This window comes from Bactrocera tryoni, chromosome 2 (genome assembly GCF_016617805.1).
Source record: "Bactrocera tryoni isolate S06 chromosome 2, CSIRO_BtryS06_freeze2, whole genome shotgun sequence".
In the NCBI taxonomy this organism is placed as follows: Eukaryota; Metazoa; Arthropoda; class Insecta; order Diptera; family Tephritidae; genus Bactrocera; species Bactrocera tryoni.
The window spans coordinates 73,429,533-73,445,020 of record NC_052500.1 but is presented as its reverse complement, the minus strand read 5'-3'; the positions used below and the strand labels follow the sequence as shown (position 1 = coordinate 73,445,020).

Genomic DNA, 15,488 nt, shown 5'->3' with positions numbered 1-15,488 from the left:
CACAAAAGACAAAGCCAAAAATAATAAAAAAATAAAAAGAACAAAGAACAAAACTAGCCAAAAAATAAAAAACAAAATCGACTAAAGTCAAACGAAAATTTTATAAAGCAAAAAAAAACAACAACAACAATATTTTTTTGATATATACACAATGTAGAGAACGGCCTGGGTGTTTCCCCGTGCCAACAGCAAACGGCCGGGTTAACTAAATGCAAGTGTAGGCAACGTTGCGGGTGCCACCAGCGGGGAAGTAGTTGGCAACTTGGCTGTGTTGCTGATCCATTGACGTCAGCAATGCCCCCAAAGTGTTGTAAAGTAGACAATAGCACCGGCGGTGCGCGGAGACACAAACAGACGGACAGAACGGCGGTGGTCACTTGGCAGATGCGACTGTGTATTTTGCAGTGCTGGTTGTTGGTGCTGGTGTGGCCACAGTTGATCGCCGTTGAGCAGCAACAGCGCCCGGCCTGGCGAGCAGATCAAAACGGCGGATCAAATGTGTGGAAATGCATAAAGAAACACACACACATACAAAAGAAAAATGAAAAAAGAAGAAAACTTAGAGGAGACAAATATTACTCGTAAAGTGAGCAATAGTCGCGCAGCTTCTTGCTGGCGGGCCAAAATCCAATTGGAAAAGTTGAAATCTATTCTTAACTACACGACCAAACGGCAATGTGTATTCTGATGATTGGTAAAGAATAAAGATAATACACACACAAAACGATTGCAGGGCAAAAAAACAAACAGAACGAGGCGAGAGATAAATATTTAAGTGCCTGCGCGCGTACTGTAAACGAAAGCAACCGCAAAAAAGGCGAAAACCCATACAAAATAAGAGCAAAAAAAAAAACAAATCTTGGAAAAAGGGGCAACCACATTTGTGTAATGTCTCGTAAACAAATAGGCAATGGGCCAAGCGGCCAGGCGGCGGCCATAAATGACCAACAACAGCCGCAGCAGTACAGGCCCACAATCCGCACAGTCGACCACAATGCCCAAGCTGTTAGGGAGTGGGCCTAGCAGAAAAATTGCAACATCCTCAGCCGAAATGCGTAAATGCGTTGCAGCAACATATAAAAGCCATAACAATGATAATTATTTGTTTATATCTCAAATTTAAATAAACATATGCGTGTATGGGTCCTGTAGAAATGGGCGTATTGAAAATAAATACGCCGTTAAGTCGGATACTCAAAATACCTAAATGTTTTGTTTTTGGTTTATCGTGCTCAATATGGTGCGAATAACATTATTCTATTGGCAGAGTACTGAAATATAATATACGCTCCTTGTCGAATCCGCTGTAATGTTTGGCTCAGTCCGTTTATAGTAAGAGTACTATAGAAAGCTGTCATGGAAGCCCAAAGCTGAGAAGAGGATGAAATTCTATGGATTGCCTATGGTGTATTTGCCTGGTCGAGGGCTTAATATAACACCAATGTTGGCACTTAATGCCATTCTACATACAAGTAAGTATAATAACCGCTCGTATAGCCGGCAAATACATTGTTGCGAAGGTTGCTCTCAGACTCAGCGCAACTAGACTCATTAAAAGTTTCAGGGAGCGAAATTCCGAAATCATTTCTCACTTCGACTGCATTTCTGCTAACTTGAAACACTGCACGGTGGAGCCTACTCTCAGCGACATCTTCTCTGCGCGCAAACCTCCGAGAGATATCTGGCTGGGGCAGAGTTGCTTTTACACGGATTGATTGAAGCGGTAGGTTGAAGGGGGTGTCTTCTGTCCGGTGCTCTCTATCAGACTGGCTGACCACTTTAGTGTCTTTCAAGCAGAAGTGACAGGCATAGGTAGAAATTCTTCAGTTATCCGAAGGGCGGCTTCTTATACGGAGTAATGAATTCACTCCGATAACAATGCTGTTATATAATCCTTGAATGTTGAATAATTTTATAGTTGTAGGAATATTTGTCTCCGAGAAATCACTTCAGCAAATTTGAAATATTAAATTTTGAAAAAACTTCGCTTAAAAGATAAATATTTCGTCACCTAAAATGCTTAATAGCGTAACAACACTTTTCATAAGTTTACAGGCTAAGGAAAAACGATATAATAGAAACCACTCATATTGAAACAGAATTTTAGGTTGTGTATTGGTTATATCTGAAATTCAATTTGGAATTTTTTTGCTGATAAGCAGTTTGCATTTTAGGTGACCATTTGTAACTGATTGAATTGAGCGGCTACACTTTAGAAGACTGTAACTCAAAAACTATTTGAGTTATCGTTTTAAAATTTTAGTAAGGTATTTTGAAGGGTATAAATTATCCAAATTTTCACATATTTCGATATTATTAAAAACAAAAATATTTTGTTTCAAAATTCCACATTACTTATGATAAAAACAATACTTTTTTGTGCAAAATAATGAAGAATATCAAATGGCGCAGCCTTAACTGAGAGCTCTAATTCTTCAACTCCAAAACTTTTCCTTAAAACTTGTTCTTCCTTAAGCATTTTTGCATTGTATATTTAATAATTAAAATTATTAGAAACATAACATATAAAATAATTGAATATTTGGCACCCATTTCGAAATCTTATACACAATATATACAACAAATCAAAAAATAAAGTTATTAATAAATAAAATTTCCAAATAAACCAGCAATTTGGCGCAAATAACCCATGAAAAACAATTATATAATGACACTAAACAAATAAGTAGTAATAAATAACGATTATAGCATAAACAAAATCGTAATTATTTTCGTGCAAAATTTTTACTGGAATACACTAATTTTGAAAAATGCTCAAAATCTCTTGAAAAATTCGCAGTAAGAGGGAGCAGGGCTCTATTTTTTGAAAAAGTGTTATGAAGCTGATGAAAAATTTTCAGTTTCAGTAAAATTTCAGTAAAATGTATTTATAAAAATACTCAAACCTGATGGAAATTACTCAAAAACGACAAAAAAAATCAGTATTGCCGGAAAAGTACGCATTATTACCGTGAAAATGAGTCAAGTTATGGCATTTTTGGCAAACTTTAGAAATTGTTATAAATTAATGAAATAGTGCCCACCATTTTATGCGATTTTATACTTGTTATAATTTGAATATCATAAGATTAAATACTAACATTTATGATATTTTTTGTTTTCTTGAATACATTTCAAATAAAAATCTTCTTTAACTCTAAATATCCACACGCATATTTCACATGCCCACTTAGCTAACATTTCCTACAGAGAACTTTCATATCACTACGCATAAAAATTTATATTACATCTCTCTTGCCACAGCACAAAAAATGTTTATACGCAGCACTTAAACGCACTGTCCGGGCAGGGAGTTTGTGCAACGGTCAGCGTACGCCATGGCGTATGCGTATTGCGCTTGTCTACCAACTGCGCTGACGTCAGCAGTGTTGCTCCAATTGATAGTCGGCTATTTAAGCACTTAAGCGTGTATTTTAGCCGCATGCCCGTGCCGGCCATTTATCAAATGTACATCATTTGCAGTGAAAGTGGAAAAAAATTACTTCTTAGAAAGCGAAACAGCGACAAGGCACTTCTTCCCGGAATCAATAAGCGTTTGGCATAAAGCGCGCTATTAATAATTTCTTTTAAGCTTTTCGCTTTATTAGCTTTATAAATGACGCGCTACTTTTCCTGAAATGTTTTTCAAATACATATGTACATATATATAGTCCACATGTCAATGCCTATATTTGTTGTTGCTTCAATCATTTCTATAGCACAAATCGCTATGTTGCCTGCGCTGGATCACGTTCAGACGCTTGGACGCCCCAAATTTCGCAAGCGTGAAAGCTGTTTGTTGTTGTTGTTATATGTAAGCAATATGGCACACATGCTGGCATATTTATTTACAATTTTTTGATTTTCGAATATGTTCAAAAATGCTTCGTCTGTCACCTCTGGCATTAGGCGCGCATTAAATTTGCGTCTGGCACATATGATCTGTATAATATATGATTTTAAATATCATTTATATTATATTTAGCTGCTTTGTATTATGTTATATGTTTTTTTCTATACTTTTTGCGCTTTAGTTGTTTGCTTGTTATGCGCTTTGTCCAGATCAAAGTGGCGTAGTTTAGTTATAAATCACAAAGTTAAAATTTATTTTGTAGTTTTGTGTCATTTACGGTGGTTTGAGATTTTACGGAGCACATCTATCCACATACATGCATATGTGTATATGTATGTTACATACGTGAATATTTTTCTACATAGTGTGTATAAATTTATACATTATAATTTTATTTATTTTCGCTTAGTGATCCAATCAAATCAGTTCGTGCAAAAAATCACGTTATTTTTTATTTCTTTTCTGAATTTAAAATTTTTTGCAGTCTTTTTTGCTTGTCATTTATTTTTTGGCTATAAATTTTGCTGACGTTTTTCCAAAGAAAAGTCATAATTTGTTTAAAATAATTGTCAGGTGGATACAAACAGACCACCTACGTGTTTAATGTCACTGTTAATACATAGTATTATGCAGCCATGTACATGTATTTGTAGAAAAATAATATATGCTAACTTAAAAAAAATAAACATTAAAGCAATCTGTAGCTGGCAGCGGTGTGCGTAGCGGTTAAACATAGGAGAGTACCAAATTAGCTAAATTAGTTGGATTAAAAGGATTTCTTAACTAATGGCAATGACTTAAATTAGGTCACAGCTGTTTTGATGCTAATCAGGGGATTTATTAAATTATATTTTTATGTAATAAAAGAAAAAAGAATAAAGTAAAGGTTCTTAATAAAATTTCCATTATAGCTGAATGAGATATTTCTAAACAAAATTATTAAATTATATCTAAATAACACAAACAAAAAAAAAATTGCATGAAAAATTCATTAAAATTTCCATTAGAGTTTAATGTCACAATTCTAAAAATTCTATTGCGAAATAATTTGATTATAGTAATTAAATTTGAAGCATTGTGTGATTATATTCACTTTTGGGAGCGCATTGATATACAGGCAGCGAAAAAACCAGAAAAATCACTTAAGCGGAAAATAATTTACAAATCATGCTGTACAACTTATAGCTCTAAAACCGGTTTCGAGCTGAAAAACGGAAAAATCACTTATGTTGGAAATATGCTACGGATCATACTGAACAACTTCGCATGAAAGAATATGTCTCTAAAACCGCTTTCGAGACGGCAATTTTTAAAGCAAAGTTTACTTTTTAAAGATCATACAAACTTCTTGGTTAGATTTTAAGATATTCGATTAAAATGTAATATATAGATGTATTTGATATTTGGTTGATCAGTTGTCGGAATCGGCCAGATCGGTATGATTCGTAAAACATTTCTAGCATATACAATTTTATATGAAAAATGGAATATATACATACATATATTACTATATTCTCCAAAAATTTGAAGTTGATCCAGCAAATAGTTTCAGAAATATGAGCGTATTTAAAGGCATTTATTAAGGGGATATTCTGGTCTAGACGCATGAATTTTAGGCATTTTTTAAACTAAGATAAAAAAAAATTAAAAACATTTTTACTATCCATTTTCTTATATGTTTTTTATTGACATTTTTATAATATAAAAAAAAATTGCAAGAAAAAAAAACAAAATTCGTCGAGATACGGGCCGGTGGAGTGGGGGCTTCAAAAGAAACGGTGCGTCCTGGTTGACGTGATTTCAACCCTGGTAGAGATCTAAAACACAAAAAACAAGAAGATTCTTAATTAGTAAGGATGTCGTTATCGCGTTGACCATTTTCAAAAAAAAGTCTAAACTTTCAAAATATGCAAAAAAAAAATCGATTTTTTCAAAATCCTAGACCAGAACCTTAACTAATTGTCATCGGCTCCCAAAACTTTAAACGCGTTTTTTTCGAAACCCTGTTTTCAGTGAGGAAATTTATCCGAAACGGATGATGTTCTTAGATACATTCGCCAGCAAATGATCAAAGAAGAATAATTTTGAGAGCAATTTCGATTTTTTAAGGCACTCTGAAGTGTAAATTTTTCACAAAAAACGTTTTTTGGAAAACTGCTATTTTGTCAAAAAATAAAATTTTGACTATATAGTCTTTCAGTCATAACATATATTCATCGATTGTTATAAAAATACTTTTAGTTTTTGGGTTATAAATCGTTTTAATCAGAAGACTCTTCTCCACCGTCAGAGATCTACAATGAGATCAAGAGAATTCATAATTTTTTCAAAATTAATCACCAATTACATTAAATTAAATTGTGTAAATGCAGATTATTTTTATTTATTTATAATTTATTTAATTATAAAAAAAAAACCTCTTAAAAACTATTCACGAAAACGTGTTTTTGTGACTTACAAGTGGTATATACTATATGGTGTAACCCCTTAAAATATATACAAATCTTTTTAAGTGCATATTAATTTCAATAATTTGGTAGCCATAATTATAAATATTTAATTTTTTTTCAATCTGACGGTATTTATGGGTTTTGAATCTTTTGAATAGTTGGAAACTCCGCCTTTAAATATTTTAGCCTAATATTTCTAATTATCTTATACTTGGTAAGCAAATTATTGCAAAGTGCATCTTAATTTATTCAATTAGCAAATTTACCACATTAATTCGTACATAGAATTACTGATTGACTAAATTACAACATTCCGAAATAATTTGTGTTTACCAAATATAAGACATGTATACTCGTCCAAATAATTTAAGCTAAAGAATCTAAAAGTTGAAAACAAAATAAAATATTTTAGCAGCTTAAATTGTAAATATACTTGTTCCTGACCTGTCTTTATTAAATGCATTTTAATTTTTTTTATAGGTGTCAACATCATCTTAAAGTTTTTTAGTCTAAATTCTTCCTAAATGCATACTGTTTGATAAGCAAAAATTATTTCACAAAACCTCTTCATTTAGTCAATTAATAAATTGAATACATTAATGCTTATACGAAGTTACTAATTGACTAAATTAAGAAATACTTTTAAAATCACGTACATGTAATTTAAACTAAGAAGCGAAAAATGTATAAAAATTAAAATTAACAATAGTGAGTGATTTCAAGTAATTTGCTGTTTGGAGTTGTTCTAACCTCAAAAATTTAAGCTAAAGATTCAAAAACCTAAATCAAATAATTTACTAGCTGAAATTGTAAAAATATTTTTTTCATGATCTGATTTTGCTAACACACTTTTATTCGGTAAGAATTTCATAGAGTTTCTTAATTGAGTCAATTAATAAATATAAGTATAGAAATGCTAGTTGACTAAATTAAGAAATACCCATAAAACACTAGTACAAATATTTGAAGTTAAAGAGCGAAACAGTTAGATAAAATGAAAATTATTAGTGGTATAGACAGTGATTCCAAGTAGTATTTTACATGGAGTTTTTTAACCTCAAAAATTGGGTTCGCATATGAATGACTCTGGATAATTTAAATTAGAACATGAAGGTGTTACAACTATTTCTTGATTAAAGAAAGTTTTATTATTAAAAATATTTAAACAATTAAATAATGGTGGCAACTCCACAAAATTTACAATTTTTAAAATACCGTTTAAAATAAACTTTTGTTTTCTTTACTAATAATAAATTGCATTCATGTGGCAACACAGTTTTTATGTTATGTTTTGAATCTCACGACTAGAGAATTTTTCGAAGAAATCTGAAATTTTAAATATTTTTCGCTCTGCATCCAGTTTCTTGAAATTTACTTATAGTTTGCATATCTCTACTATATTAATTGAAAAGCAATTAGTTGTATTAGAAATTTTCATGGTTTTTGGTTCGAGAAAAGTCTATAAAACTTACTGCAACACACTTTTCCCATTAATTCTTAGTCCAGCATAATTTACGAGTACATTCAATCATTCTAATTTGGCTATTAGTTAAACAAATTTATAGATGAACCTTCTATTAGATTACTAGTAATTAATTAGCTACTCAATTGCAAATTAAGTATCAATACGCTACTATTATTTTGCAATCGAATTGCGAGCATAAATCAAAACGCGAAGCGTGAAGTCCAGGCAATCAAAATTTCGCTTTGACGTGTTTAAATTATTGCGTAATGGATAATTTTCCATATTAAATTGTTTTAGAATTTCAATTGCTTAACTGCTAATTGCTCAACTGTTTGTGTATTCCTTAATTGTGCTCAATTTGTTATGAGATATCTTTTCGTGACTTGCACTTTTTGATGGCGGTTTAAAGAAAAACATCAATTATCTGGTGGCAACCCTTAATTTAACAAAAATTTATGCATAAATTAGCTAAATTATTTAATTTCAAAAGTTTTTTATGATCGCTCAGTATTGCATTTGATGTTTTTATATTCATTACTGCAACTACAATACGGAAATAAATAAAACAGAACGGAAGACGTGTAAGCTTTGCTGTTGTAATAATAAATATCGTAAACAAAGTTGTTTTATAAATTTTTACACACCCACACACAGTGATATACATATATATATACTCTATATGGCTTGGTGTAATTTACGTTAATGTATATTATTTATACTCATGTTAATTGTTGCTAAAAATAAACGCTTTGTTTGCAAAATATAGTATTTCTAGTAGTATTTTTCTCTACGTAGCACAAAGAGGCAAATAAAAAATTACAACAAATTAAAAGTGAAAAAAAATAAAACAAGTGAAAAACAAAGCAAATTCTGCTTGTGCAATTCGGAAGATTTGACTAATAGAAATTCACACTTAATAATTTATATTTAATAGCTTGGCGGCGGGTCAATGCCAAAGTGGTCGGTTGCTGTGGTTGCTCTTAAGATCATAAAATGGGCGGCGGCGCTCAAAGCGTTGCTACGTCAATGATGAGTTGTAAAGGCGTTTTTGGGAGTGCATACATACATACAAATCTACATATATACAAATTTATAAATATATTTTAGTAGAACTAACTGTAGTTTTTATGTCAGCTTTTTACAGTTTCGTGTTGCCATGCACCATGTTGTGCTGATAGATGGCTCATAAGTGCCCTTAATTATCTATAAACTAATTAGTCGGGTTATAAAAAAGTTGTTGAATTTTAATTTTTTATTGGCATTTTTTGCTTCGGCTAAAATACGGGTGGCAACTACATATATAAAATATTTTTACACAGATGAATTGTTAAGGTTATAAAGAAGATATTGAATTACCATTTGCAAATTTCAAATAAATTTTTTTTTGAAAAACAAACAGGTGACAACTCTATGGAAAGAATTTGAAAAAACAGAACTCCAATGATTTCTTTAACTTAAGCTTAATATTTCAAAAATGGGGAAATTATATTATATTTATATATGTACATATATAAAAATAGGTGGCAACTATGTATATAAAATATTTTTGCATAGATTAATTGGTGAGGTTATAAAAAAGATGCTGAATTATCATTTGTGAATTCCATATAATATTTTTATATGGGAAAAAATAAAACAGGTTGCAACTATATGAAAAATATTTTTTAAGTTTAATTCCATTGATTTCTTTAACTTTAGCTTAATAATTCAAAATCTGCGGACTTATAATATACTTACATATATGTAAAAAAAATAGGTGGCAACTCTATACAATAATTTTGTATGATTTCTTTAACTTTAGCTCAATATTTCAAAAATTGCGGATTTTAATTTATTTGTGTGTAAAAAATAGGTTTCAACTCTGTGGAAAATTATATTTTTTTTAACTAAGTCCATTGATTTCTAAAACTTTAGATAAGTATTTCATAAACTGCAGATTTATATTATTTTTTGTACAAAAATAGGTGGCAACTCTACAAACTAATTTTTTCTACTACCATTAGTTTCTTTAACTTACCTCAGAAATTGCAGATGAATATTGTATTTTAGAAAAAACAGGTGACAACTCTCTAAAAATAATGTTAAGAAATAATAATTTCATTGATCTTTACACTTATACATACAACATACGGATATGTATTTCAAAAAGTGTAGTTTAATATTATATTTGAATGTTAAAAAGGGGGAAAACTCTATAAAATAATTTTTCATACTCTCATTGATTTCTTTGATTTATCATTTGATACCATTAATTATAGTTTAATATTTCACTGATTGTAGAAAAACATGTTGCAGGTTAATATTTCACTAACTGAAAAAACAGCTGACAACTCCATAATTTTTTTTTTCAAAAAAGCTGTTTGCTTATGTTTCTTGCCTTACTTTGTACACACAGTATTTTTAAATTTTTAAATAGTTTACTTTTTCTTGTTAAAAATATGACAATCTGCCTTAGTTTGTTATTAATTTGAAATTGAATATTTTTATTGAAAATAAATGGGGATATCGCTGGCCACTTAACTTCATATAAGTATTAATCTCCAATTCCTGCTCAAAATCAAAATAGAACTAGAATGAGCTAGCATCTTTTGTTGATTTGTGTATTCTTTGTTTAGAAAGCTGTAAAAAGTAAAGTTAAACGACAAGCCGAAAATTTTAATCGAGTGAGAGCGGCGCGTTCTTTTGCAGCTCGGCTTTGAAGCTCTTTTATAATAGGACCCCAATTTTGTTTTTTTGCGGCTAAGTGCTCGGAAATTTTTATACTAAGATTCCCAGCTATTACACTAATCTACATTTTAATTTTATACATCCAGACCTTGCTTCCATATTTCTATTATCACTTGTTCAATTTCATTTCATTTATCGTTTTTGCTTCGGAAATACATATATACCTACTTGATTCTACTTTCTTTAATTTTACTATCCCATTTATTAATTTTATTGTATAGTATTTTTCACTCTATGCATTATTCTACATTATTTTAAATTTTTTTCTTTCGCTTTCCTGTTTTCGATTTCTATTTTCCACTGCTTTTTACAATGCTTAGCCTTTTGGCATTTCATTATAAGCACATAATTTTCTTTAGAAATATTTTATAAAAGACACATACAGATCTATTTCTTCAAAAATATTTTTTCAAAAAGACATATAAACCTTATGTACTATATATGCATGTACTCCCACATTTTTCTCGCAATTAATTTGTCTACTCCGCAAATTTTTTATGCACTTCATCAATCATTTCGCTTCTTCATCATCATAAACGAAATATTGCGTCGTTGTTTTCGTGTGAAGTTCTATTTTTATATCTTAAAAACACTTAAAAAATCAAATGTTAACAATTTTTTTAATGCATTCCAGAATTTAGTCTTCATATTATTTCTTAACCCTTGAAATGCTATTTTTGTCCGAGACTGAGTCTGAGAGCAAATGCTAATATATTGACATATAATCTAAGTATTTAAACTGCTTGGCATTCATTACACATTCTGGAGATCACTTAGTAGTTCTATAATATTATCACATATTATGAAGAATGGCACTTCATGAGCGAATTAAAGCATGGAACGGTCAAAATTTGGTCGATCCGTTGAAGATGGAGCTATGTGTAGAAGTTCATGCAAGTGAGGAAAGTTCTCTGAGCGCCATTCACTTGGGAGTGGCCGGAAACAATGTTTTTTACATATGATTAGAGAGAGAGAGAGGGAGAGAGAGATTAGAGAGATTTCCAGAATTTCGAAGTGAGGAAAGTTCTCTGAGCGCCATTCACTTGGGAGTGGCCGGAAACAATTTTTTTACATATGATTAGAGAGAGAGAGAGGGAGAGAGAGATTAGAGAGATTTCCAGAATTTCGAAGACTATTATTCGAGAAATACTTATATTATAGGTCATAACCTGAAAGGGTAGCATTTGGCTGATGTCGCCTAACTGAGATTCACATGACCGATCCATAATAACATGACGAAGGTGGTGGGTACTGTGCGAATTAATCTACGTCAAAATCACCTGGGACAAGGCGCAACTTTGTAGGTGGTTTATGATCCAAAAAAGAGTAATAAAGAAAAAAATATTTATAGACCACGATAATTACAGATCATCAAATATTGGAATAACCTTGCAAAGATAAGCTGTCATTATACCTCCTACTGGTAAAATGTAATGCTTGAGGTCGAGTAGCTTAGAGGAGGAAATTTTGGAATCACGCATAGGTACAATGGTTCTCGATCGTACTATAAATAGGTCACTTCAGCTTTTATCATTTGCAATTCAGTTAATGATTAGGCATTGCTTGAGAAATTTGCTGCGTTTGTTCCGAAAAGCCTTTGGTCACATATAGTCATGTTACTTTCAAGGTTATTTTTGGTTCACATCGCGATTATTTTGGGATTTGTATGTCACAATATATCATATGATTGTATAAAATCATTTCTTGCAAGCATAAAAGAATTTTAATTAAAATTTTTTAAAATTTTCGCTTTGCAACTTTATGGTTTCTTCCATGTTTTCTTACATATAAATTATTCTAAAAATGTTGATGACAACAATTGGGATAGCCAATCTAAAAATAATGATAACGTGAAAAAATACAAGATGTCTAGTATATTTAAATTAATTTTAAATATATATGTATATTCTAATATTATTTATATTATGAGTTTAAAAGCTTTTAGCAATATTCTCACGCTTCTATTTCATAAACTTATATTCATACTCGTCTTTCGCCTTCTTCTTTTTGTTTACAGAGAAACGCTCATTCTCTTTCCGTTTGCGTCGCTCGATCGGCGATGGCGGCAGCACGAACAGCAGGAACAGCAACAATAACAGCAGCACTTGCACGAACAACAATTCACTGTTATCACCGGTGACCAGCGCAAAGCTGGAAGTGCCCAATTCAAGCGCCTCTGTCAGTCGCCGTAGCAGCATCTACAAGAAGCCGGACAAGGATGATAGTGGCATCATACATATCGTGCCGGATATTGAATTGCCCTTAATGACATTCTCCGATCAGTATGATGTCGAGAAGACGCTGGCCGAAGGTTGCTTTGCACGCATACTACTCGCACATCATCGGCCCACAAATACGTCGGTGGTGCTGAAGGCCGTACATGCCGAGTTGGCCACGCTGAAGGACTTCCAAAAGGAGTTTCACCTCAACTATCAGTTGTCACATCATCGCAATATACTCAGCGCTTACAATGTGGCCTTCCAGACGAAGGATTACTATGTGTTTGCTATGGAACATGCGCCGTACGGTGATCTGGCGGCCAATTTGGGGCCACATGGTTTGCATGAGTCGGCTTGTAAGACTATCAGCGAACAATTGAGTTCGGCGTTGGGTTTTATGCATTCGAAGAATTTGGTGCATCGTGATCTTAAGTTGGAAAATGTCTTGGTCTTCACGCCGGATTTCTCACGTGTCAAATTGTGTGATTTCGGCACGACCACGAAGAAGAGTTTGCTGGTGCACAAGGTGAAGCACACGTGGACCAGCTGTGTGCCGCCTGAAGTGTTGGAGATTGTCAAAAATGAACGGTTTCTATGCATGCCCACCAGCGATTCGTGGCAATTCGGCATCCTGCTGTTCAACATACTGACTGGCAGTCCGCCATGGCACATGGCCGATTGGGTGAAGGATGCACAATATTCGAACTTTATGAAATACGAACAACGCAAGACAACAAAAATACCTGACGGCTTCCGTCGTTTTTCACCGCGTCTGATGCGTTGCTTCCGCAAGTATTTAACGCACGATCCGGAAGATCGCTGCAAAGTAACCGAGGTCATGAAATACATGAAAGATCGTTGGGTTGAATGCCGCATTGCGACATCGAAGTCAGCGATGCTCATCTCACCGAATCCCGATCAGGATTCGTGTATTTATTTGAATAAGCGTGAAGGTCGTCTGTCCGCCGATGAAAATAAATTGAAACTGAAGCGTATGATGTCCAGTTATGGTTTGGATAATTCCATCGATCAGACAGTGGTGCGTAGCCGTGTCATTGAGTGGCTCTCGACGTGCGATGCTAACTTCGATTCGGATATCGAAAGTCTTGCGGCGCTAGAGGTGGCCAATTAGACAGCAGTGGGCGCGTGAAAGGTTACGAGAAACGCGCGTAAAAATTGGTTTAAGTTTTGGAAATCGTTTGCAGCATGCTTTGCGCCGGTGGGCGGCGAAACCGCGTTAGCCAGCCATGACTAACGCAAACATAACGCGTGCTCGGCGCGCAGAAGACAAGACATCACATGTTAAACGTGAGAATTAAGTGGCGTTGAAGAAAGTAAAAAAAAAAAAAATAATATAATTATATATAAATGTATACAATACAGGTCATATCGACAATAAGTCATATTCAAGTACCAAATGCACAAGAATTTATTGTATAATATCACACGAGAGAGATAGTGAGTCATATTCGCGTGTTGCGCCAACTATTTAATATTAATGCAATGAAATGACGAAAGCAAGAAAAAGAATAAATTGCATATGATATGCAATATGTACATTGGGAGTTTATACATTCATAAAAAAATAAAGCGAAACAATTTAATCAATTTTGTACTAGCTTACCCTTCCCCAAATATTATGATCACAAAATATAAAAAAATCCATGGTATGTTTTGTGGGGTATTTCTTGCAAGCAAGGCAGTGTTTTTAAGGAGAAAAAATTTCAAATTTATATAATTTATTTTCAAAACTTATTTACAGTTTTTTAAGTGATAAAAAAATACTAAACATTTTATTTGCCTAAAAAAAATAATTTATGGTAAAATTTGCCATATGAAAATGCTACCAAAATCAACTTAAAGTAATATAATTTATTAAATAATATTTATATTACAATTATAAAATATTATTTTACATTTTTAGGAAAACTTTTAAAATTATATTTGTTTAAAAAAAACTAAGTTTAGCAATTTTTCATAAAAAAATCATTTAAACTCAATTTAAAGTTATATTAAATGCTCAAAAAAGTTATTTATAACTTTCTTAGGATTTAATAAAATATTAAAAAAACCTATTTGACTAAAAAAATCAATATCACATTTTTCCAAAGAAAAAAATCACTAAAATTCAACCAAGTTAAAAAATCTAGTTAAATTTTTTTCCAAATATAATTTCATAAATAATGTTTTTAGTAATTTATTTCATATGAAATTTTTTATTATATTCACCAATTATATAAACAATTTTTTATAAATAAATATAAAAAAATTAATAATAAATCATAGATTTTTTAACTATATAAATAATATTTTTTTACACCTTTTTAACAATTTTTTTTATTAAAATTATTAGGAAATTTGTTTTCTGCGAACAACTGATTCTATGAATATGGAAAAGCAAATATTAATAATAATTTTATTAAAAACAAATATAATTTTGAAATTTATTTATTTTATGGAAATATAATAGAAATATGATATTGTTGAAAAATTTGATATATTTTTGGAAAACAATTAAGTTTAATTTTTTAATTTTTTTGAGAGTATTATATACAAAAGCCATAAATATTTTGTATCGTTTTTGAAAAAGAACTTAATTTTGAAAACAAAATGAATATTTCTTAAAAATTAAAAGGATATTAAAATTGAATTTAAAAAAATATATTTAAATCAAATTATATAAAAAAGTTAAAAGACCAAATTAATTTAAATAAAAATTAATAAATAAAGAAAATATAAGAAAAGAAATTGAACTAAAATAAAATATAATGAAA

General features: G+C 31.4%; 1 protein-coding gene across 2 annotated transcripts in view; it reads left to right on the top strand.

The window, feature by feature from the left end:
• LOC120769375 (serine/threonine-protein kinase meng-po) overlaps window positions 1-14,560 on the top strand; it is a 50,012-nt gene extending 35,452 nt beyond the window's left edge. For both annotated transcript variants that reach the window (XM_040096343.1, XM_040096342.1), the window contains exon 2: window positions 12,513-14,560. In XM_040096343.1, the coding sequence (XP_039952277.1) occupies window positions 12,513-13,846 (1,334 nt within the window). In that variant the 3' untranslated portion in view covers window positions 13,847-14,560. The remainder of the gene's footprint in view (window positions 1-12,512) is intronic.
• The last annotated feature ends 928 nt before the right edge of the window (window positions 14,561-15,488 follow it).